The sequence below is a fragment of the Anas platyrhynchos genome, chromosome 4, assembly GCF_047663525.1.
Source record: "Anas platyrhynchos isolate ZD024472 breed Pekin duck chromosome 4, IASCAAS_PekinDuck_T2T, whole genome shotgun sequence".
NCBI lineage: Eukaryota > Metazoa > Chordata > Aves > Anseriformes > Anatidae > Anas > Anas platyrhynchos.
In genome coordinates this window covers 54,807,772-54,834,392 of record NC_092590.1, presented here as the reverse complement: position 1 = coordinate 54,834,392, position 26,621 = coordinate 54,807,772, and the positions used below count along the sequence as shown (strand labels likewise).

General features: G+C 37.1%; 1 protein-coding gene across 5 annotated transcripts in view; it reads right to left on the bottom strand.

Moving 5' to 3' along the window:
• ATP8A1 (ATPase phospholipid transporting 8A1) overlaps window positions 1-25,846 on the bottom strand; it is a 108,179-nt gene extending 82,333 nt beyond the window's left edge. For 2 of the 5 annotated variants that reach the window (XM_027457162.3, XM_072037655.1), the window contains exons 1-9: window positions 25,335-25,845; window positions 16,312-16,426; window positions 14,354-14,453; window positions 12,569-12,667; window positions 9,832-9,877; window positions 8,544-8,584; window positions 4,855-4,928; window positions 2,994-3,063; window positions 2,256-2,383 (exon numbers count right to left, since the gene is read on the bottom strand). In XM_027457162.3, the coding sequence (XP_027312963.1) occupies window positions 2,256-2,383; window positions 2,994-3,063; window positions 4,855-4,928; window positions 8,544-8,584; window positions 9,832-9,877; window positions 12,569-12,667; window positions 14,354-14,453; window positions 16,312-16,426; window positions 25,335-25,383 (722 nt within the window). In that variant the 5' untranslated portion in view covers window positions 25,384-25,845. Of the gene's footprint in view, window positions 1-2,255; window positions 2,384-2,993; window positions 3,064-4,854; window positions 4,929-7,556; window positions 7,631-8,543; window positions 8,585-9,831; window positions 9,878-12,568; window positions 12,668-14,353; window positions 14,454-16,311; window positions 16,427-25,334 lie in introns of those variants that run through there. The other 3 variants (XM_038178298.2, XM_038178299.2, XM_038178303.2) reach the window with 3 other exon arrangements.
• Between the last annotated feature and the right edge of the window lie 775 nt (window positions 25,847-26,621).

The following is a 26,621-nucleotide window of genomic DNA, read 5'->3' as shown; positions in this document are numbered from 1 at the left end:
ATGAAAGGCATATAACCAAAAAAGTTATTACTAAGTTAACTACAGATAAATTGGAAACCTTTTCAAATATGGACCTTCTCTGAAATGCCAAAAGACTGTCTTTCCTTAAAGAGTCTGATGAGTTCTAAGGTTCCTCCTGAATTCTAAGACTGCTCTAAGTAAGACTCATGTGAGTTCTAAGACTGCCTTCAAATGGGTACCTCTTGTGACAGGAATTTATTCTCAAGGATCTGTTATTAGGAATACAATCAAAACAGAATAACTGCAGCCAGTTGTTTCCAGTAGAACTGGTGTACAGACCAAGACGATGAAGATTGACAGCACAACCAGAAACATAGAAAGCCCTGATCTGCCAGGTGTCAAGCTACTGACCATCATTGTGACTTTACTCTGCTATGGCTTGCTGCTATGACTTGTCAGAGCTGTGCTATTTATTTACTCTGCTATTTACGCTGCTACAACTTGACAGAGCTCTCAGATCTGTATTTCATGGCTTCAGCCTTCTCAAAGCTGCTCCAATTTATCTGATTCTTCTATTATACTCTGTAACTAATGGTCCCTCTGCAACACACTTTGCTTATATTAGTAAGGGATGTTCTCAGTCTCTTCAGCACACTATCCAGCCATATTAAGAGCTACTAAGACAGTTTGAAAGCCTATATACCCAAGTGATTTTGTTATGCATACTGTGTTTTGTTATACATGCATACAATTTCCTTAAAATAGCTTTCAAGAAAATGTTTATTTTAGGTCTGTCCACATTTTTAACTTGTTCACTCCTCCTTCTCTGGGTCATTTGTTTAATCATAATTTCAAATTCATCCAGACTAAAGACCTTTTCTCCGTTCTCCCAATAACAGTCTTCATCTCCTAAAACCAGCTGACATGATTCTATATGTTTATGAGCATAACAAAGAGCTGCACCCTTTGCAGAAAGTTAACACACTAAAAAAAAAAAAAAGATACCAGGAAAACTATTTTGGCCTCTTTTAGTCTACAGATCAAGCCAAGAAGCTAAAAATTGTAGTAAGAGTTATAGAATCAGAGAATCACTTAGGTTGAAAGAGAAATCCAAGACCATCAAATCCAACTGTGAACTTAGCACTGCCAAGTCTATTACTAAATTACGCCTCTAAGAAATCTACATGTCTTCTAAACACCTCCAGGGACAGTGACTCAGTCAATATAGGGAGAAAGAGAACTCATCCCTGACTTGTCAGTTTGGAAATAAAGTCAGTGTCTGAAAAGAGTTACTTACCTGCAATTCTTTTTCACTGAAGGTAAGTATTATATTAGAACCACACTTCTGGAACTATTCTACTGCACAGGAACTATATTCTAAACTGAATTTCTCAAATGACAAATTGCTTGACCAGCAGATGGCATGCTCCTACACATTCTTGAGGCATAATAGCCATGAGCACATTTAATGTTTCTTTTTACTCAAATTTAAAATTAAATAATTCAATTAAAAATAAAAGCATGTTTTCTCCCTAGCCAGGGAGGAAGGACAGATGTGTGGATCTATTATAACTATTACCTTCAGAGAAGAATTACAGGTAAATGTTTTTCTCTTCTTAACGACAAGTACAGTGGAATTATAATAGATCCACACTCTTGCGACTGACAACTCCCGGAATGCATCTGTAAGAAATCAGTAAATAAAAAATGGAATATAAAAAAAAAAGGTATTTAACAAATAGTTAGTAGTATATATATCAGTCTAGAAACAGAAACATGGATAATATTACATATGGAGAAATAGGAAAACCTATTAAACTAGAAAAGTCTGAAGCACATACTACTTCAGTTCCCCTCCAAAAACGTATTTTATATACACACGCAAATAAAAGAACAACAAAAACCCTATAGCAACAACAAAAAATAGGTAAGAAACTACCTATATTCAGCTTCAATAATAGACAGTCAAGAAATGAGATCCTTACAAAGTGAGTTACTACCTATAAATCCCCAAACTACTAGAATTTGATTCATACTCCTCTATTATTAATATCTATTGGTTTCTGAAGGTCACCTAGTATAAAAAGTCAAATTGCAGACATCTGATTTTACCCCTGTAATCTTGTGAAGAATGAAGACTAGCACAGAATACATCAGAAATATTTTTTTAACCTCTCTAGTCTTAACAGAATAAAGACTTCATAATTTATATTTTAACTTTAGTAGTTTAACAACATTTACGTATCTAGTGATAGATTGAATCTATTAAGATCTTTTCCCTTGCATTTACATACCCATGCCCATCCAGTCTGATGTTTCCAACAAAGTCATAGAGATGTCGGTTTGGGCTTTCACATTCAATTCTGCCTGAAAGTCTCATCAAGCTTTCTATATCCTTTATATCTGATGTTAGAGGCAAACCCTGTAAACAAAATTTGTTTGTCATAACATTAAAAATCACTTTCCAATATAAAATTCTATGTATTATAAATCTGATATGGCAGCATTCCTACATGAATAGAATAGGACCACTACATTTTGCTGTCATATTGCTGGATGCTAGAGAGAGTAAAAAAAGTCACCTTGGTATCTTAAAATATCATGAAGATGACAGGGTCACAACCAATCATATAACTCAGCAAGAATGTCCCTGCACAGTCACTGCACACTCAGCCAAAAACTACCATCCCCTACCTGCTCCTCAAATGCAATACTGGCACTAACAGCTTCTTTCTGCAGTGCTTTTCACTTTTTTATCCTCTAAAAACAGAGCAACAACTCAGACTACAAACCCACCTCTTCTCCCAAAGGAAATCCCCTGAAGTCCAAGAAATGACTTAAAAATAAGTATTCATTCCTTCTATTTAATGCATTGAACGAAAACATTTATGAGATAGCAATAACCAATAACTTTTTTAACTTCATCTATTAAAATCTCAAAGCCTTCTAAAATGAACATCAATGTCTTAAAGTGTTTTATAAGCACTAATAACTTAAAATATTGGTAATATTCTCAAAAATGAAATTCCTACCTGTCGAATTTTTAAGTTTGTCTCACCATCTAAATTAGATGTTTCGATGTAGCACATAGCTTGTGGTTCGCTATTAAGAGAAAAAAATCCTTAAATTTATATTATAATGCCAAAATCCATGAACTTTCTTTAATCTTTTAATATCTATTTAGGCAATCAGCATTTTTTTTCCCCTTATCAAATCTTCAGAACTAGAATAATGTATAGTCAAATCTGTAAAACTACTACTAATACTTCACATTGTCAGAAAAGTTTGCCAAAAGTTATCATCTTATATCATAAAAATGCTGTATAAATTTTATTTATTTGTTCATTTTTAAGTTTTTACATGAGATTATACAAAGGTACAAATGAAGTGCAATCACAGTGCCTACTACTGCATGCAGCAGTAGGATAGATATGAACATTTTCTTGTAAAGGGTTTTCTTAAATAAAAGTTCATATTATGGGCTTTTTTTTTTTTTTTTTTTTTTTGGTCCAGTTTTGAAATATATCCATTATTTCCATGCAATTTGAAAACTTTTTTTTTGGTGTGTAACACACAGAAGTGATCTCATGTGTTGCATAACACTAATAGATTTGAAAACATGTAACCATTACAGAGGTGATAACTAGGAAAAGAAAAAGAAGGACAAAATGACTTTTCTGCAAGTAGATGGTAAACAAGATCAGATCCATTAATTACTCCACTCAGCTTCCATCTTCTGGGCATAAGAACAGAGCACTTAATATTTATATTTGTGATATAAATTAAGATCCTGCAAAGGACCAGTTATCATGAAAAACCTTTACAACTTAGAAGAATTAATATTTACTCTCTATACCACTTTAAAGATAATATTTTTTTTTTCCTTCTTTCTAGCAAGGAATTCAAGAATCAAGAGTTTTTTTGAGTTTGTTAATGCAACAGTGGCTACTGGTAAGTGACTTAACTTTATCCTCGAATCGTTCTAAAATGGTGTCGGTTATTCAAACATAGTATTTTTGCAAAACGAAACCACTAAAATGTGCAAAATCATTATCATAAATTCCTCTTAGAAAGTATTTTCTTCTTGGCAGACTTTTCTAAAAATGTAAATAGCTTCTGTCTAGATTGTTTGGCTGGCATCAACTGTGTAAAACACTACTACAATTCTAACATTTTAATTGGTAGTAAACACGATATTTTTGTGGAGCACTTAAGAAAGACTAAAGCAGCAAAAACGTCTCAAGTGATACACATGCTTAATTATAATTACTTTAGCAGATAGCGGTGACCTCCAAAGTAAACAAATTGCAGTTAGATCAAGGCAGGCCCATTGATTTGTTAGGAGAAAAACAAAGTCCAGCAACAGCGTAGATGATAGCATAAAGCTGACATGTCTAAGAAACATGCATTTTGACACAGTACACAAGAACAATGCTGCTTTTGCCATTGCATGCGGCAGAGATTGTGCAACATTCATGTTTGTGCAGAGGGTCCTCTACCAGTCCTATCAATAATGAACTATATTCTTTTCTGAAAATGAGTTGGTATGAATGTGACTGTTTTAATTTGCTTTAATGAATTAGACATACTTATCCCAGTGTTTTACTGTGTATTTACTTAATGACAGCTTGTCTGATAAAATTTCATGGGGATAGTGTAAAAGCTTAAAAATAAGGTCTGAAACAAGTTCTCATTTCTTGGAATCTTACCATGTATTTACACTTTAAAGGATCTGCACTTTTATCAACTGAACCTTTTCTCATTTTATAAATGTGTGGGTTTTGTCCAAGAAAGATGGACAGTAAAGCAAAGATTATCAACGTATTAGCGTTCTTCATATTTGGTATACGAGGACCCACATACACGTATCCTGTGCAACTAGTTTATTCTAACCTTGATGACAGGCTGATGAGATCAGCTGGGAGATGTTCCCCATTGGTCACTTTCACTACTTCCCCTACTGCCACCTACACATCCCAGTTTGAAAATGATTAGAACAGAAAAATAAGTGATAGGGGAAAACAAAACAAAACAAAAACAAATGGACAAAGACAAAAAGACAGAGTTTGAAATTATTATACAAACAATACATGTTAATTAAAACATCTGATGACAATTTTTTCAAAATCTATTTTAATCAGGTCAAAAAAGCAAAACAACTAAAATATTTCCATTTCTATTCTAGTGGATTGTTTTACTTTAAGGTACTAACTTTAAGCTGCAGAAAACACTGACATTTAACAGTACAAACAAAAAGCTGTCATACTTATTTCTGAACTGACAGAGTTTCTAGCCACACCATATGCTATCAAAAATAAGTACATAAAAACCATTACAGTTTACACCAACATTTCCGAAGAGTCAGGTGACAAGAACCCTTCTAGTCAGCTTGCAGAAAATGATTTTGTATTTGGTTTCAGTTTTGTTATTTTCGATCTTCAGTGAACTTGCAAGAACAAAACAGAATTAAGTCTCAGAGGTCTGTGCCTTTCCACTGTAAAAAATAGCAGGATCTTAATTATCTTAGGCAACTGTAATTCTCCAGAAACTGCTATTATTGGTAAAAAGAACCAAATAATATTAGTTTGATATAAAACCAAGCCCACAGACTTGCATTGCTGCTGAAGCCTAAAATGCAAATGACTATCAATAAACACCTGCAAAGCAAAACTGATGAGACTGTCTGCTTGCAGAATGCAGGGCCGTGGGGAGATGAGAGCTGGAAAAGAAGAGCATGTGTTGGTACACACACAGAATTGCAGGTAATAGTAGCACAAGGTCGTCTCTTGGCAGGAGAGCTTCCACAGACCCCCAGTTACATAACTAAGGAAGATGTTTCAGCTGGAACAAAATGCCAGAACTGGACCCACAAAAGCAATCAGTATTCAAGAAATCACCTTTGCAAACTGGATCCTAGAAGAAAAGCTGACCGGAAAATTCAAGGTGAACAAGACATGGTTGGGATTGTTTGTTCTGACAACAGTGGGGCAAAGCGAGGTGAAGCGAAGAGGTAACATTCCCAGTCAGCCCAGTAGTAGCTAAGTATTATTTCAACTTATCAACGCAAGATACAGCATTCCCATCGAGGGATAAGGCTTGGAAAGGCAGCTTTGCAGATAGGTGGATTTTTCTATGTCTACAACTACAGCTGGAGAACATTGTAATGCAAATACCCTACAAATTAGAAAGGGCAAAACAGTGAAGAAATCTAGGCAAAGACACAAATGTAGGAGTTTACTCAGAAGGATTATAAAGGATGTGCTCTGAGAGGATGTAATCTGTTTTGCCTGCAAGACACTAGAGTTAGGATGAAAGAAGCTGTTATTAGGCCAAAATGTTCTTGCTGCATGGTATATGGTCTGTGAAGATCTTCGTGGAGTAGCATCACCAAAACTTATAAATGCTTCTTAAAATGCAGAAGTAAAAGCTTCATAGAGGCTATTGAATAGAAAAACATCTGAAGTTATGGTAAACATTAATACTGAACAAAGACAGATTGGGGGAGAATTTACAGAATTATCTGGCAATTGTTTAACATGATAATAATAGAAATGTTTCAAAACTACTACACTTAATTTTGAGATATTATGGAACATGGCATAAATAATGTAGTATACACCACAATTTTTCACAGAAATGTGTAGGATTGTAACTTCATTAATTGTATGTATGAGTAGATTCGTTAACTTCTGTGGTAGACGGTTTACAACTAAGCCATAATTATACATATTACAATAATGCTTCCACTCATACCAGAAAAAGATAGCTGTCATTGCATAGCAAACATTGAGTACTAAATCGAAATACAATTGATCCTATTTAGATAATCTTAAAGCAAATAAAAGAAAATAAATTCTTAGAATACATTGTCAATTGACCTGATCAAATAGATGTTGAAAAATGTTCATCTTCCACATAGTAAGATGTGGATTTCTTAAATAAAACTGTCCAAGGAAATGATGATAAACAATCTCTGATTATCCATGTAAAAACAGTTATATTACACACTATACATTAAGTCTTGCTTTCAGTGCTGAAATTATTCAAAAAATATCTTAATGAATAAAGTGATTGTTCAGCTCAAAGACAAAGCCAGTTTGATGATTCATTTTTTATGTTCATGTTTTGTTTTATTCCCCTCTGATTCAACTACCAAACGGGTGACTGTATCTATTAAACAAATTTCTGTTGTCTGCAATATATTCATTTCAATTTAAATGTAAGATACAATTTGTTATGTATATATCAAAAACCCAGCCTGGTAAAATACAGCAGTTGATGTCCAAGTTTTAGACAAATCAACCTTTTTTGTACTACACTCAGTAACAAAATAACATACTTCTTTTTTTTTTTTTTTTGTAGAAAAATATGAATGGTAAACAGAATGGCAGAGTAGTTTTAGAATTGCAATTGACACAACTTAATGAAATACTGCCTGAAATGATAAATTCCCAAATGAAAGATTATACTCAAAAGAAGCAGGATTTTTGTTTATTCCTTATTTCCTTGGAGCAATCACAAACAAATAAATAAATAAATAAATGCAGGGTAGAGAAACCAGCCTCTACACTATAAGCATCAGTGGGCATCTCTACCTTGATGAGAGCAGTACAGTGTCAGCAGGTATATACTCTTTGCCTTTTATTATAACTATATCTCCAACATCTACCTGAAAGAAAACTGGGAATTGGTTAATGGTCTCAAACAAAATATGTTATCCCTTTGTTTTAAGCATAGTAAATATTTACCTTGCTGAATTGCTAGAAAGACTGTTAGAAGTTTAAAACACTTCCAGAGAAGCCTATAGGCATCAGGCACTCAAAGCCCTTGAATTACTTGCAAATCTCTTCAATAGGCCTTATCTTGCTGTTGCGTATTCATTTTTTTATTTTGTTAGTTATTGTAATAAATATATCTAATATTTAGAATACTTAAGTTGAGTTAAGATCAAATTAATCTGTAGTGCTAATGCTATAGCTCTTACCCTGGTTTCTGCAAAGGTTTCATCAGAATTTTCACCTGAATCTTATCTTCAAATTACTGTGGATCAAATTTTTGTTCAATTTTTCAGGTGTGGAAACCAACAAAACCAAGAGACTAGATGGAAAGCTTAATATTTACTCCCTGAAAGTTACCTTTAACAGTCCCCTCATCTAATTTCTACTTGACAGCCTTTCTTATGCTTTAAGCTGAAGTAATTAAGTAATTCTGAAAATACACCAAGTAACTAGCTTCTAGAAAGAAGCTTATTCCTTGGAACTCCAAGTAATACTAAGGAACTGTACAGCTTTGCCATATATGAATAATCCTACACCAGTCATACTACTCAGGTGATTTTTCACTGAATTTAAAGGCTGCCTTTAAATGGAAGATCTGCCTGACTCATGACGTCAAAACTAACTTAATTTAAAAGTACATTTTAAGAGACAAATATTAACAAACACAAAAAAATAAAGTACAAAAGATGATATATTTCCCGTCATAACAGTTAATTCTTCTCAATGATACACATTTGGAGAAATAAAGCAAACATTAGATCTGTATTCTGCTCCAAAAGTCACCTTGAAAATGTAAATACACACCTTTTCCCAGTGGACAATCTCCCATGCACCATTTCGTAGTACTGAAACAAAAAACAGTATAAAAGAAAGAATTCTCCAGTTGTACAATCTAATTGCAGTATGCATCAGATTCCTTACGGAAAGCCATGAAAACATACCACATTTACTGAAAAATTTACAGCATGCTTTGTTTCTGTAAGTTCAGGTCAAGCATCCAAATTATACAACACTTTCTTTATATGATAGATTTTGTACCACAGAAACTTATTACGAGGTGAATCAGAACAGTTTACAGGGTTTAATTATCCATTAAATCTGGTATCGATTGTATCCTAATGTGGTGTTATGAAATTAGTAATTGGAATAAAAAGTTTCAAAGTAAAAAAGCTCTTAACCATAATTAACATGCATGACATTAAATTAAATCTGTTTTCTTATGAAGAAAAAAAATAGAGTGGTGTTGCTGTGAGATTTTTATATTATAGAATACTTGCCCCATAAAGTCTTCTGAGCCTGGCTTTCACATTCATGTCTCCCATTTTTCTCTTTTGTCTCTAACAAATATCTTTCAAAAGCATGCTCCATCTGCCCTATGCAAAATTACTTCACCACATTGCAGAATGTATGCTTCACCACATCAGAGTGCATGACAGTGTCTAGTGTCTATATGTGCAGCTTGGGAAAGCAAAGTTGTCCCTAATGCAGCCTAGCACATCAAAATCCTCTAAGCTTTTTTTTTTTTCTTTTTTTTCAAATAGTAACAAAAATTTAGAATTAATAAAGAAATTAGGATTAGTTAATAACCTAATGTTAACTGAGATACAGACGGTCTTTTATGAACACACATATGAAGGAAAACCCATATACAGAATCCATACAGGCACGTGTCATTTCATTAACAATTTTGTGCGTTTAAAACACAACTGAAGGTAGAGCTGAATATATAACACACTACTGACATTGCTATTTTTCAGGGTTACAGAATTGCTGAATAGATGAAAGCAAAATTATGGATTACTATACTGATTAACTTCTTAATTATTGTTTTGACACTGTATTTGACAATACACTCATATTGCTTTGAGAGTACACTGATAGTGTTATGTTTATGTGAATCCTTCATTAGCTTAAACTAGTTTCTCAGCGCTAGCAATACTTTTGTGCCCAATTTTGACGAAATCTGCACAATCAATTTCCAGCTCATTTACCTGTGTACTCAAAAGTTAGGATTACATTATTAACATTCACAAAAACATCAAGATCACCCCCCTACACAACCACAATCAATAAGCTTTAAAAAATTTCCTACCTTGAGTTTGTTTCTTGTTCACCGCATTATCAGCTTTATGCCTTTTCTGAATTAAAAATGCACAGTGGTTAAAGGCTTCTGCTGAAATAAAACTTTCACATTTAAGATGAAAAACACATTTATTACTCCCTCCTATTTATCAATTTAATACACAGATTTTAAAGCATTTTAAATAGAACTATGGATTATTCACATAGTCTTGATCATCAAGAAAGTCATACTCAGTTCTAGGCTAATAGCGTTCTAGTAACTCTCACATACACAATCACTATTTGAACAAATTCCTTGATCAACAATGTGGTGTATTTATGTTCTGTAACTTTGCTCTTCCTTGCAACTGGGAGACAACTCTAATGGAGCAAGGATCGTGAAAGAATTCTTCAGGTAAGCATCAGATATAGTCAAGCTATGACTGAGTAAATTAGTTTTGCTACCACTTCTGAACCATACATGGAAAACACATGCTGTTAGTGAATAATCTATTATATATATAATCTTCTGCTTATATCTTCTACTTCTTGGGATTACACTTTAGAAAAGGAAACATTTGGTTCTTGAGTTCAAAGTATAAATAATTCCACTTATCAAAATAATATCAATATATAAAGTTTGTCATCTAAAAGCAGATTAATCCTGCTTTAGTATCAGATGAAGATAACCATTCCTGAAGATCTGAGATACCTCACTGTGTAAAGAAAGTAAAATGTAATTAAGGATGGAAGGAAAACATACTGAACGTTTTTTACTATGGAGTAAGTGGTAAGCTTTCCCAGGAAAAAAAAAAGTACAGCTGTCACAGCTGAATATTCCTGCATGATATAACCAGGAGGCAATGCTACATTTCATATCTATTTCACTAGAAAAAAATAAGATTTCTTTTTCAGACAATGGTCTGTAAAACTCAGCTGTGTATGTGAGAAATTCCCGATGTGTATGTGAGAAATTCCCGTTATCATCAGCTACACACACACAAAGCCTGTTGATTAGCAGCTCAGTTCTCCCCGTCAGCTACTTCAACTCATTCGGTTTCAACTAAGCACTCTAGGAATTAACTACATGCTGAGGCAATGTAAACTTAACAAAAGGAAAAATAATATGTGAATTGTCTTTAGGTAATTCTGTAGTAACTAGTAATAAGAACTTTCATTGTTTAAGCTGATACATGGCAAAAACAACCAAATAAAAGACCCAACCCACATGTTCCTGGCTTCTGCTCCATGCCTAACTATACAATTAATGTTGTAAAGCGCAATGATAGAAAGAAACAAAATGACATAAAAGAGGAGGAAGATGAGATAATTTTAAAAAGGACACTCTGTACAGTAGCAGGAGCCTCAGTTTTATATTTGCCTAGACACTGACAGATGGTGTAAGTCTGTAAGCATGAACAGCAGAATTGTTAAAAATATCTGAAAGAGCATGAATTGATTTTATGTCTTTTTAAAAGGGATTTTGTTTATGTAAATGGAAAGCAACAAAGACATTTAAGGGGAAGCTGACTATAGGGAGGCAAACACTGTAAATGCAAAACAGAACGAACACATTAATGGACACAACATTGTCTCTTGTTGGACCTCTCAACTCTTTGGCCCAAGAACTTCAGAAAACCCAGGGGGGCAATGTATCTTGCCTACCATCTATTCTCAAAGTTAACTGAGTAGACTAAGTGGAGTGTCAGCAGAAAAGGCTGCTGAGTGCCCAGCCACTCAACATTTCAGAACTTCTTTGTAGCTCATCACTCCATTTCCTGAACATGTTTCTATACATACACTGTAATTCTGTTCAAACACAATACACCTGATGTTCCCAGGAAGCTTACTTTTCTTGTGCTTAGGAAAATAGCACTACCTGCAACGCTTTACAAAAATCATGAGGAGCAGCCCACAATACCAAGAACGGGAACCTTGTCCTCCACATGACAAGGCACTCTCTGATATATTACATCTAAAATCTTGTCCTCCATATAATTTATCTGCAGAACTAGTACAGAACCAAAAAGGATGAAGAAACTCTTGATATCTGAAGAATGATTTGGTAAATCAAGACTAATTCCTTAGATACAAATGATGCAGTCTAAAGCTAACTCATTTGTATTACCTGAATTAGAGAGACACATTCTGTGATATGTTTTCAAAAAAGAACGGGCAAGAAGGTACTGAGAAAACCTCAACAACCTTTGTTGGAAGTGAAACAAAGATTGACATTCCTTTCCCTACCCACAAAATAAGAGAAATTAGAATGGATGCTGCCAAGCCATGACAATATCCTGGCTCTTTTAAAATTTTCATTCAATAGAACAAGAAAGCAAAACAGCCACTACTGCATACAGTGACTCCAGGAAAGCTTGGCATAGGCAGACACCTGCCTAACAAAGATAAGCATTCCATTTGTGTTCCTGGCCATGAAACATCAACGTATCACATTTATCAACAAGATACTAAAGATTAACAATAAATTGCACTGGGCCAGGAAAACAGGAAAAACTGAAAAGCCTATTCCCCTTGCTTGTCTACAAAACTGTGCAAAATTGTAACAGTGAAACCACAGATTTTATGCATCTGACCTTAAAAAAGGACTCATCAGATGCACTGACCTGGATTTCACAGCTGCGGAAAAGCTGTTTTTAAAACTTTAAAAGTGGCAGAGTATTATTCAACAGGTTTTCTGCAATATGATCTATAAAAAAAACAAAACAAAACAACAAATTATTTAGAAAATATTGCTATTAAATACTTACAATATCTTCTATTATCTCCTTCACTGCAGCTACAGCTAAAATAAATAAAAGAGGGACCAATGTTGTGTAACGGCCTGTTGGTGATACATCTGGAATTTGCTATTAAAAAGAGAAAAAAAAATTGTTTGAATTCCTGGTTGAAAACATGCTTTAATACAAGAAGCAGAACTTTCTGTGCAAACACAGATGAAAACTGGTTTCATTATTTGGCCAGGGTGATGATTATTTCCAAGTAAGGTATTGCCTTTTAATCAAACAAAGCTGATACAACAAAACAATGTTTACATTTTAGATAGAACAATGTTCAGCAGTTACTTTCAGAGGGTTTAGTATCTGCAGGAGATTCACCTTCATTTTTTTTTGTATTTCATATTAAATTTAAATGCTTATTCGTAACATACTATTTTTCTTTTAGTTTAGATTTTTGTTAAAGTGGACACAACTCCAAGGTATTTTTAATTCCTTCGGTTTTCAATCTCTAAAAGATTTTGTGCTTTACCATATGTGTTATATGACAAAAATGTGTTATATGACAAATTTCAAACAGCTAAGACTAGAAGAAATTAGCTTTTGCTAAGCAGGTATAGGCATAAATAATGCAAGTGCATGTGTGCATAAAATGAATACAGAGAAGATGTTAGTTATGCAATATATATTGATAGCTATTCATAATTATCTTTATATTGACTAGAGTTGTTAAAGGCTACATTGATAGGGTAGAGTATTCCCGCCTCAATAAGTTTAGAACAGGCAATGCGGCCCATATGACTATAAGATTTTGCAAAAGAAGAGTAGAGTAATAAGTAGACCTTGATGTGGTTAGAACACATCTTCAATTAATCATAAATGGTTTTGAAAAACCAACAGTATTATTTATGAATTATATAAATTTCTTTTTGCTATGACCACAATGGGCATCTGAAAGAAACCACAATGTTATACGCATGTATGCTATTTTTCTTGGAATAAGACGAATATATATCTGTTTTCAAAGTTACTCTAGATTACATTTTCAAGCATTTATATGGAAACCAGGCAGAAAGTTAATAATTGTCTGTAAGTCAGCTGCAGGTCAAAGCGATCTATCACTTCTCCAGTTATTTCTGACCTTTCATTCCTCCATACACGTATACCCAAACATCCCCATTCCAATTACACATTATTTTCCAGGCAAAATATGAAAGCAAAGGGGCACCAGCTCATACCTCAATTCCATTACCCTGTATCTGTTACTCCTGTTTCTGTGATGTCACTGATGGTTTGATAGCAGATGCTGGTCTTGTAACTCCATCATTGCTTCCTATCATTCCTCTTCCTACACCCAAATCACCCACCTGCCAGGTTCTCATCCAGTAATTCTCAAACAGTTTCAGCCTCACATTCTACATCTACTAGCTTGAAGTACAGTGGCACCACAAGCAATGCTGCTGGACCACTGGACTAGCTGAGATGCCAGGTGGGGTCAAGAGGTTGTACATGTATGTTTAGAAACCACGGGTTTCCAGATGGAGAAAGCTAATGAAACCCTGAACTTCTGATTTTTTTCTTTTTTTCCCTCTAGAAAATAGTGCGAGCTTCCTGTGCAGAAGCATCCTACAAAGGTGTTCCAAGCACTTAGAGCAACAGCAAAGAAGTCTGTATGAGATGTTTCATTTGCTGAAACATATAAAGCAAAGGAGGAAAAAAATACACATAGCGGTGTATGTACTTTTATTTTAGTAATTTTTGTTTTGTTAATGCTCTCTCAGTAAGTTTCAAACATTAGCATCTTGTTGTTGATCTTACCTGAAGTAATGCAATAAAAAGAAAAAATGCATTAGCAGCTCTTCTGAACTGGGAATAAAGGAACCTTGGCAGGAATGTGATTATGTTGTACTTTGCAGTGCTAAAAGACAAAGAGAAAACCAAGTACAATTATAATAGTAAAAAAAATTTCAAATGTATTCCTTTCCTCTCAGTTATACAAGCTTTCCAATACAGCAGGATCTTTTGTGATTTCCGTGTAAGCAAACAGATTCATTTTTGACTAAAAAAGAAATCTGAAGACTTCCATAGACATTTCCACACACTTCTATGATCTAGCTAACCAAGTAAAGCACCCATCATCCACAAAAAATGTTGTGAGTTTTAATTTTGAAGTAAGAAATTTCCTTGTCACCTCTGTGTGTTTTGTGGACAGCAGTCAAGCTCTGCTGCAACTCCGTTATAGGCAACAAGGAGAGGGAAAAAATGAAGAGGAAGAGGCAAGTGGTTGCACTCAGGAAGCAGGTAATACAAGACTTAAGCTCACAGCTCTGACGCCTCAGAGCAGTACCTTACCCAGCAATCTATGGCAGGCACTTGGTGAGCAATTCTGCACCATGACTCAAGTGCAGACAAAATTCTTGAGCAAGAGTTATCAGTCAAGCCAGCATAATGAGAAGGGTGCTAAATCAAAACTGAGGAGCTGTGGGGCTTCTGTGCTGCATATGAATTTTCATGATCTTGAAGACTAAAAAAAAAATAATAGGATCAACTGTATTTAAATGATGCAATATATTTGAGAAAGTAATAAAAATCAAAATATTAAATATAAAACCCTGTATCTTTCACTGAACTGAAATTTTACCTCTTAAAAAAAATGAAAATATTGGATATTGTGTAATTTTGAAGCCTGGAGGAGCAGAATATAGCTTATCCTTGTGTAACTATCTTGGCTAAGCCATCAACACAAAATATTTGAACACCCATCCTTTCATCTGCCTTACACTCATTTAAGAGCAGACTGTTAACATCCTAAAAAAATAACAGTTAAAACAATGATACCAAAAAATGACAGACAAAAGACTAATAAGAGTATTTTGGACTCCTTTTAAAGTTAATAACATTTACTTTAACTTTGCATAAAATACTCAATTTAAAGGTGGAATTGATATATCGTATACAGAGCTAAACACTGTCAAGAAACAAAGAAAAAGGCAGAAAAGGTAAGTGACTCAGTCAAGAGTGACTTAATCAAGATAAGTCACACAAACAAAAAGCTTTATAAAGTATCTCAAGTCCATGACAAAAAAACACCACATTATTCTTAACATCTATAAATTTTCTGCATGTATCAAATGTACCTTCGGAAAACACACCTGCCTGAGACAGGAATATCTTTGCCATTCAATTACTTTGAATTTTAACAACAGAACTGAAGGACGTTATCAGATCTAGATATACGTTACTTATGAGCATTCAGTATATTTTGTAAAATTAAATTTAAAAATTAAAAAAAATAAAATCAGCAGAGTCCTAAAGACCAACCTGGAAATTCAAAACTAGTTTCATAAGCAGCAACAGCATCTTTCTAGTTGGTTGACTGATAAAAAGCAGTTTCCAAAGCACAGAATTACATGTTCAAGCAAAGCACACCTACACTGGCATCCAGCTACCAGAAATATGTTTGAAAATCAAAGATAAACTGAACTTCAACAAACCCATGCCCTTAGGGATATGCCAATGGTGCAGCTGTAAAGGTCCCATGCAGAACTTTCCCCACTCAGTCCTTAAAAATTCTGAAGATCAGGTTTGTATATTAAACAGGTTGGATATTATAGTCATTGAACTTCATTCCTCCCTCCAGAGTCAGTGACTGCTACTAGTGGCTGGAGGAAATGGCAGAGGTGGAATAAACAGAATCTTTTCTTAAATTTTGCTAAGCAGTATGCAACATTCTGGAAAAAAAAAAAAAAAAGTATAACAAAAACACGAGTTAATACCTGACATGGTTATTGCAGAATTTGGTTAACTGGGGCTGATTGATGAATATAGTTCTCAGTTCTTCTTGATCAGCTAGAGAAGTTTTCTCTGAAACATCATCTGTCTTCTCATAGCCTGTGAACATGGAAGGATTTTTAATATAGAGAGATAAATGGACAGGAATACATACACACAGAAGACTCAAAGCACTTCATAATAACAAAAATACATCTATCACGACTGTGAACTCTATCTGTTTCTTACAATAAAAGCAACGTTAATTAAACAAATAAAGTTTTAGCCACGTAAACTTTAGATGTGATTAAGAAAGGAAGGCAAAAGGTATGTAGTGAAGAAGCTTTGTAAAGCTATAATAATGAACAATAACTGTAACTTCTGCTCAATTAATGATTACCCTCAAATAGCTTGCGCCATTTCATGGCAATATGAAATTAACTATGGTCTGTTGATGCATTTCAATCTAGAAGAGAGCATACAAAATAATAACAATATAAATAAATCTTTCCCCTTTCTCCGCTGAGTGATCTTACTTGCAGTACTGGGGCAAGTAATTATTTAAAAAGGTAGACATTAAAAGAAATACACAAACAGCAACATAAGGAAAGAGCAAGAAGTTCAGGGCTAAACTGCTTTTTCGTTACTGGTATTATTGGTAATCTGACAAGTATGCAATATAAACTCAGAAAATCTTCATATTGTAAACAGATCATTCAGCGTATTAGTTTCTAGTTTTGCATGTAAGCTTTTTCTGCATTGCTTGTTGCTGAATTTAAAAGAAAATCAAATATATAAAGGGACATTTACTATAGGTTTTACATGACTCATTCCATACTTCTTAATCTATTTTCCTGCTTTGCCACATATACATACAATACACTTTCCTCTTCATGCTTCTTTTAAACTATATTGTTACACACACAACTATTGTAGTGTAACAATTAAGAGTTTGCATAAGAATAGAGGTAAATTTCCTACAAAAACCTTGCAAAAGTTTAACCATTAGTCTCAATGTTAGAAAAATAGTTCCCTGTGAGGATGTCTGAACAATTAAATTAAATACAAAAAGTATATGTCTAGTATAGCTATCAAATCAAAATGACTCACTAATTCTATTTATTTGCCTAATTCACCTGTTCTGAGAAATACTCGTAGAAAATTCTTTGTCATAACTAAAGCTAAATAAATGCAAAAAAACAATGCAACCTAAACTACAATTTGATCAACTGTACTCTTCCAGTCCTCAGAAACCTCCCCAGACCACCATGAGCTTTCAAAGACAACTCAGAGTGGCCTTACAGTGAGATTGGCACTCACAGATACAGCCCAGGAGAGCCCACAGCCTTCTGTATTTCCCATTTGTGATCCCTAACCCAATTCTATCCCAACTAGGTAAGTCTCTCTTGCTGCAGACTTTCCCACCAGTAACATGAACCTGTGGTTCCTGGTATTACTACACTGGAAATCCTTCCGGTTCCCCCAAGGAAAGGCACACATCTCACATTTCTAGGCAAGCTTCAGGATCCATCTCAAGAATTCCCCCCAAGAGGACGAGCAGCCAGCCTAACAGACTTGCCCCCCCAAACACGTGCCCACACACTACTTTTTGACTTAATGAACTATGCAAAAGCACTTGGCAGGCTAAGCCAGACATTTCCTATTTCAGTCATTACCCACCCTTTGAAAGGCACCTCCTGTGCGTGACCTCCAGTACACGATTCCATGAGCACACACAGGTGTAACACCACTGGACACAGGCACATCACCATGAAGGTGAGGTTGTCAGTCATCACAGAGGCACAACCAGTCACACCAAGTCTGAATCCATCACGTGGTGAGTGCGATGGATTTCATCCCAGATATACAACACCTTCCAGTTGAAGGAATGAACACATCAAATAGATCCTGGGAGAGCTTTGGTGGATCAGTTGGAAACTATTCTCTCAGTACCAACCTAGCCTGACTAACTTCAGGAAATAAGGGAAGAGTTTACACATTCTTAGAATACTATTTCGATTTTGCGGCATTAGTTTTAAAGCTTCTGGAAGTACAAACCTTGAGTACTAACAGTGATAGAGTTAAAGCAAATGTTAGCAGGCATTAAACATGTATTACCTGTTTGTTTAAAGGACAAAGGAACTATAGATATTTATTTTTGTATGTTAGTAATAATGTATTTATTTGTTCTTCTTAAAACAAAAGGTCATCAACAAGGTGCTTAGAAGCTTCATAAACATTTACTAACTTCCTTTCTATTACCTTGAATTCACGTTCTTCAGTCCTTACTTAAAAATATATCTTTGGAATAAGTTCTGAGCCTCACATGCAGCCTTTTGTAGCCCAGCAAAGGGTGTGTTAGACGATCTTCAAAGCTTTAAAGGTTACACATCTCTCCCACTTTGCCTAAACTTTGAAATATATCCACTAGAGTACAGGCTACACTCCCACACAAAACTCAGTATCAAGAAGTTACAATTTTTCTTCCTTGGTTGTGTCTGTATGTGTACACACATATAAAGACTCTTAAGAGTCCATATATTACTGAACTTATGTTGACTAAGATGGCAAATATGCGTAATTTAAGTGACTGAAATGTTTTCCAAGCAAAAAAGACACAGAAATCTTTTTGAACCACTCTACTTTCAGATGTGATTATCGGAAAGAGTGTACAGAGAAAACAGAAGTGTTGAAATTGTAATTCAGCATTTGATAAAGAGCTGCTACATCCCACCCTCCCACAATGCCACTTCTTTACAATATACCACTCTTGGGAATAGTATCACTACGTCTTGCTTCCACTCCCTACCCAAAATATTCTGTCAAGAGTCAGCACACCCAGGTTTCAGTTACTCTGCTGTGTGTTTTTCCCGGTTAGTACCAGATGCCTTATGCCTGGTCAGAAATCGGACACGCTCTTCTTGCTGTGAAGCTGCTCATTTTCACAACTGCCCGAGGTCAAAGAAAATTCTTTGCTGCACAGCTGTACAGCAAACAAAGCCTCAGGCACTGTTTCTGGGTTCTCTGCATGCCAAACATCTTCGGGGACACCCTACCACCCTAGCCTACATGTGAGGCAGACCTAGCCTAGAACTTTTTTTTTCTTTTTTTTTTTTTTTCTGAAGCCTACACATTATATTATGTAGGTGAAGTTTCCCACTAGTTTCACAAGACAAAGGACCAAGTATTTAATAGCTACCACCTTGAGTGTGAATGGGAGTTTCTCTATGATGCATCCACTAGAATTACAATTAAATATCTGTCTCATTTCCAGGGTTTGTTTGTTTTCTTCAGAAAACCATCACAAAGCATTTCCAGTTTCTGCAGTCTCACCCACACTCATCTAGTATAAACAGATTAAGTCACCAAAAGCTTTCCTTAATTACAGTAATTTATTCAAATACGACCTGCATGGAAATCTTCAGGACACTTTATTTACAGTAGGTGAATAAAGAATTTGACAACAAGTTGTTTTTGAAATTGACAAAAAATGCCCCAAAATAGTGTCAGGCACTAAAATTAAAAAGGAAGGGTATTACACACCATGGTAGTACATACATTAAATTGAAATGCCTGCCAACCTACAGTCAAGGTGACAGAAACCAAGTCCACAAATTTGTTCTACAATTACAATGCTTCATTCAGTCTAGCACCTTATGGGAAATCACGTCTGATGTGCATTATTTAAACTACTCACATTCAAATATGAAGTAGGACATCCATCAAAGTACGCTCACAAACTTGACTCTAACTGTATTATATCACACCCAGACTTTTAACAGCTACATCTCTACGAAATTTTAAAAAACAGGCTAGAGCTCAACTGCTGACTGCCTTTCAGTGCAGCAGGTTACACAAAAGCTGACCACATTGCAAAAAGGAAGCTACTAAGTGCTGTATTTCTTCCTCAAGGAGAGCAAGACTCCACTGGCATCAAACCAATCTGCATGAACTCAGCCTACTAATGAAATAAGCAGATGACTGTCTCTAAAATGTTGCATGCAAGTAATAATCACAAGAACAAGTGAAAGGACATCCATGCTTGAGAATGCAAGGAAAATTTCACCAGATCACCTCTTGGTGAAAGTAGCTACATTTTTAGCAAAGGGGGTGTAAAAAGATGCATTTAACACACAGTAAGAACAAATAAATAATCAAGTTGTCTACCATTCTGTAATCCATTAGAAAGCTTCAAGAACACTGACCCAAATATTCAGACAGTTGACAATGAAAAAAATAGAAAATCGTGAAGTACAAAACCCAGACAGGAAAGGTAAAAACCACAACGCATGCAGAGTCAATAGCAAAGCATCAGCTGTTGCATATATCTGATTATGAAAAAAATACTGTGAAGTTTGTGAGTAAGCACATACAATGAAGCAATCATTTTAACCTCCTTTTGAAAAAGAACATGATTATTGCTGTGCTACAGATGTTAAACTGGAGCCCACCTAACTTGTTTCTTGTCTGTTCATCACACCAAGTGATCAGAAAGGCATTGTTCGAGGGCTTAGCATTAAAAGTAGCGTCACTCCATAGTGGTTCATATCTAAGGTAACAGCAAATCCTAAAGTACCACTCAGCAGTAATTTTGAAGTCTTCTAGCCAGCAGGAGTAAAACTGCAATTATCACACTTCAGTCAGGAACCATGGTGCTGCTCTAAGCAAGACCTGTCATTTTGGAAGAATAAATACGTTGCGAGATCCTTCTTCCTCTTTTGCAGTCTGTAGCACTGCTGATATTGAACCAGAGCTGAATTATCATACAGGTTCTATGGCATACACTCTTATCTGTCCCACTGCCAGAAAAGCATCTGACTTGAAAAAAGTTGCAAGTCAGCACTTTAAAAAGAATAATTGGAAAATATGGAAGAATTGGAACAAGTCACACTACTATGACAATTTATTATGCAGAACTGGCAAGCTTTAAAGCTAATTTCCACTTTGGAATCATGTCTGATTATATACATATATAAATTTTAGTTATGCTGCAACAGGGACAAAACAAAAATAACCAATAAAACAACAACAAGCCAAGCAACTGACTTGAGCTTTCTCCAATAAGAGAACCCATTAAAGACCATACTTTGCTTCCAAGATGAAAAATCCAGAAGAGGCAACTATATTCCATCATACGGTATTTGCGGGGACTCTCTCTAAATCAGTTTTGATATTGACATTTCTAAACCAATAGATAAAACAACAAGTTCTAAACAGTAAACGCTGTACAAAAATTTTTCATATTTCCAATTTTTCCTTGACCATAAATACAGATAGATCATACCATGGAGAGAAAGTGGAGGGAGAAAAAACTCACTCAAATCACCAAAAAGATTTTAATACACTTCTCTTAATCATTTATTTTATAATCATTTTATTCTCAAAGTATGGTATTCAAAAGCTTTGAAAGCTGGTTCTGTAGCCAAGAAATTCTTAGACTAGCAAGTCTGCTAGCTCATGTTCCTGTAGAATACAGCACAGTTTAAAGATGGTATCACTATGAGAAAAGTGTGCCTTCAGAGCTATTAGTCCCAATGCCATGATAAAACTTTGATAACACAACCGGCACTGAGAAGCTGCCCTCTGTACCTCTGAGGAGTCAAAGTACAGGAGGGGAATTGCAATCAGCTGCTCTAACCTGCCAGCACCGCTGAGGCTGACAAGCCTGTATGATAACTAGACACAATTTTTCCAGTCGTGAAGCACTGGGAATCTCAACATGGTCTGCAAAACAAAATTGTTAAGAATAAGAACAGACTCGAGACAATAATGAGCACTACACTGGTAAAATGTTACATAGTCCAACAGTCCAGTAGTATAAATGCTTGAGGATATATTAGGAATTACAAAACTGGACAGTCTGCTGAAAATAATCTGATGATTACTACAGAATTTCAGATCACACTCTTCTTACGAAAGTCATCGCAACTTGCACAAGTTCAGCCTCACCTACCTTTCACAAAGGCATTTTCCTCCACCAATACAAAGAATTTGTTATTAATATTGCTGGCAGACAGCACAACAGCAACTCAAATTTCTCTACAATCTAACATAGTTCACTGAATTCTATCAATACTTGAAGGAAAGGATTAATGCTTCTATTTTCATAAGATTAGAGAACCCTAATAAAAGCTGTCAACCCCAATTCCACTCTCCCAGAATAGATCAAAAGAAAAAAAAATAGCTTTGAATATTTCAACTTCCTATTATTTAATAGATGCATACATTAACTGTGTAGCTATAAATAGTTAAAACAAGCATAGTTAATTACTGTATTAACTAACTCTGTATGTCGGCTACACTACTCAAAGATTTCCTCATGGGTTTTGCAACTGCAGAATACATGACATGGATGCTATGTCTATAGCACCAAACATCTGAAGCCTGGGACAGATTCAGAATTAGGGTTACTGGTGATGGGAACACATTGTAGAGATTTCCTAAATCAGTTTAGGAGGGCCAGACCTTCCATGCCTTGAGCAAGACTTCTTTGGTACAAACACCAATTGTGTAGAACTGCAGTGTTTCCTAAGGTGAACTGCAAGTGTTCTTTACAACAGGAATAATAGGCAAAAATCTATTAAAAAGGATCATAGGCATGCCTGGTTATCTTTTATCAGCCATGAAGAGTAAAAGATCCTGCAGAGGTTTGGGAGAATACCGCCAAAACAGCAGCTGTTTTTAACCAAGCTCTTGTCTTGATGCAGGTAATGTGTTGTCTTACAGACGTTAACACACCTACAATTTTTATTTTGCGATAATTTACAGACTATACTATTGCATCCTCTGTGACTGTCAACCAATTCTTGGGAATGATACATGTGTGCATCATTCTGACAGGTCTTGGTTTATTCTATCTGATCACAGCAGCCTATTTTCTCTAATAACAGTATTACTATCTCCTTATGCCGGAGAGGGCTTAGTTCTGAGATGATGTCAAGGCAGTCCAGACTGATAAGGTAACTCATGATCCATGGAAAAGGTCTCTGAGGCAGAAATTAGCTGCTGCAGTGCTGGAAGAGAAAAATGAGGTTTTAACCCCATACAACACAGAAATTCTAGAACAAAGAAGGTAATATTAGGTTTTCTATCAGATTCCCTCCTGTCTCAGGCTACTCTAAGGAATGGCCCATGCTATTACAATGCTTATGAACACTGCTCTTTGTGATTACAGTATTAACAGTGGCTTCCAAAGAATGTACAATGACCTTGCCATTAACAAAGAGTTTCCTGCTCTACGCCATAGATAAGACTTCGGTGGAGGTCCCAGAAGGCTGTACTATCATCACTTTGCACAGTGCTTATCTAAGAGACTCTTATTATGGCCAGAGCCAGGGTCTTACAGATACTTTATGTCAATTTCAAGTGCTGGGGATATCACTCACATTGCAGAACTCTCAAGCCTCTTAGAAAATTGTGACATTTACTTATGAAGCACTGTTTAGAACCACAAGCCACACTGTCCACACAGAATAAATTTGGAAGCTATTTATGCCAAAAAGAACCAAAAAAAAAAAAAAAAAGGTAAAAAACTCATGGAAATCGATTCCATTGTGAATGAACTGAATGGAAACGAAACAAACGAGGAAGGCTCACATTGATCTATGAGTGGAGACACAGTAACAGTTTTTAAATGTCTTCTCTTTGAGTAATGGCTAGTACAGCATGATACAATGTAGCAGCTCTATTGTTATGGTGAAAAGCTATCACATCATTTCCCAAAAGTTGTATTTCTTAAAAGAAATTTCATACCTATTTTCAGTCCTAACAAAGGTGTTTTGGAGAAACCTATTAATCCCTGTATTCAGCTGTTCTACAGTCATCCAACCTTGAACACTGTTCATATAAACTAGATATTTTTTTTCTGTATCTGTACTTCTTAGAAAGACATTCGCATTTATGGAACGTCACGTTTGCTCATTTAATAATCCTCAAGATTCCTGTAATTATATGATTAAAAAAAAAAAAAAAAGCACAAATAAATTGGGAAAATCAATGCTAAGTTTTCAGTGAAAACCAACTGACTTGGAAAGAATGACTGGGAAAGAACTGAAATTAATCAGTGTTTGGACCTCTAGCCAGTGCCATTATACGCCTCTGCTAATGACAGTGGGTACTGCATCACAGCTGCTCTGGCCGTAAGCACATTTCAAAAGCATCTCTGGAAGCGTGCATCTTCCTTATTGCTTTTCAGAAAGATGTATTCCTCCACTTTCTTGGCCAGCTAACCTTGCCTAGGAAGTAATAGGTAGTGCCAGAAATTTTGCAAACCTACTTTTGGGGAAGAAAGGCAGATAAGATGGTATAAACAGGAAAGAAGGTCAAGATAACATCTTATTTCCAATTTTTTTCTTCACTCTCTTGCTAACATAGGGAAAAAAAATCAAATATATATATAAAAAATAATCTGTTTGGAAGAAGGTTGAAAGACACAAGGAGAAAGTTTTTACTTCCTACATGACCAAACAAAGACAAAGGCTATTCTACGCAGCGCAATGGCCTGATTTATGTGCAAAACCTTCAACATAGCCAAAGGGATAAAGGCTGCATGCCCACCTCGCCAAGCGCGTGTCATTATGGTGACACGACTGTCATGATGTACAGCCGCACAGCACAATAAGCTATCCCAATGCGCTGCTGTGTCCATATTTGTGATTTTCACGCTTTATTTCGGCATGCAATAATCGTTATATTGTAATAATTCACTGCAGCAATTCTCTCTGCAAGGCAGTTACGGGCACGCTGCTGCTGCCTCAAGGCTTAAACCCCGACCCTCGGCCGGGCATTACAGACACCGGCACAGCCCGGTCCCTTCAGGTAGGGTCTCCCCGTGCTGGGATCGTCGCCGGAGGACAACGACAAGCCGACAAGGCGGAAAGAAGCGGCAGCAGCCGGCCGCCACCGCAGAGGCCCGGCGGGAGCCCCCCTCACCGCCACCCCGCCGCACAGCCGCCCCCCTCAGCCCGGCTCCCCGCGGCGCTGCGGTACCGGCCCGGCCGGGAGGCGGCTGCCGGGCGGCGGCGCTTACCCTCGGCGCGGGAGCGGATCTCCGACACCGTTTTCTGCACCGCCGGCATGGCCGCGGGGCGGTGGCGGCCGTGTGGTGATGATGGTGGCGGCGGCGGTGGTGAGGCGGCCGCCCTGCACCTGCTGCCCTGCGATCGTGACCGGCGGCGGCGGGGGCTCCCGTCAGAGCGGCGGCGGCTGCCTCACGCCTCAGGCGCCGCCGCTCCCAACCGACCGCCGCGGCGCCAGCGCTCCCCGTTCGGCCCCTCCGGAGCCTACCAACTCCGCCCCGTTCCCCCCCCAAACGCTTCCCTCACGCCGCCTCCCCGCTCCGCCGCCTGCCCGCCGCCATCTCACGCCCCCCACCCGGCGGCTCGGCCTCAGCAGCGGGCAGCAGCCGAAGGAGAGGCGTGCGGGACCTGGAGGGTTTCTGAAATCGCCCCCTCCCCGTGACGGGAGGGGAATGGAACGTGCCAAGCCTTGGGCCGCTGCCCGGTGCTAGGCGAGCTGGGCGGGCGGGGGATGGCCGCCCCCGTCCCTGTCACCGCCTCCGTCCCTGTCCCTGTCACAGCCCTGCGGGGGGCTGAGGGGCAGCAGTGGGCTGCAGAGCCCCGGTCAGGCTGCGGAGGGAGGGCTGGTGCTGCCCTGCTTCACGGGAGGCTTCCAAACCGTCGCCCAGCTTTTTTATTTATTATATTTTTTGTATGTTTTCAGCCTCGTAATTCCCAGTGTCGCAGTCTGCCAGCCCTGAGCCGCTGTGACTCCGAGCTGCCCTGCCGGGTGGGCTGGTGGAAAGGAGGTCCCAGCTGCAGGTGCTTCGGGCTGAGGCAGCAGTGGTGGTTTTCCTTCGTGGCTGTTGGCGTGACACTTGTTCTGTGCAGCTGCAACAGGCTGAGGAGCGTGGCCCCGGCGTGCTGTGCCTGCGCCTCGGTGAAAACAGCCACCCTCGCTGTGTGAAGATGGAGAAGAAAACAGGAGAGGGGGGTAGTATCTGGAGCTGCAGGTCTTCTTGGCGTGTTTGTGGTTTGCATCCATTGCAGTCTGCCAAAAAGCACAGTCCTGCATAGAGGAAGATGGAAGTTATGAAATAGAAAAACACTACAGTTGGCCTAGGGGTCTTGAGGGGTTTTGAGTCTGACACGACCCCTAAAGGTCAACACCGTGTCCTCCAAAAAATAGACAATACAGACAGATTGCAGAGGAGGGATTTCTGCATCTTTACAGATGCTATGAAAAGATACATGTAGTCTTTCTAAACAACAACAAAGTCTTCTTTCTAAACAACAACAAAGTCTTCTCTTTGATAAAG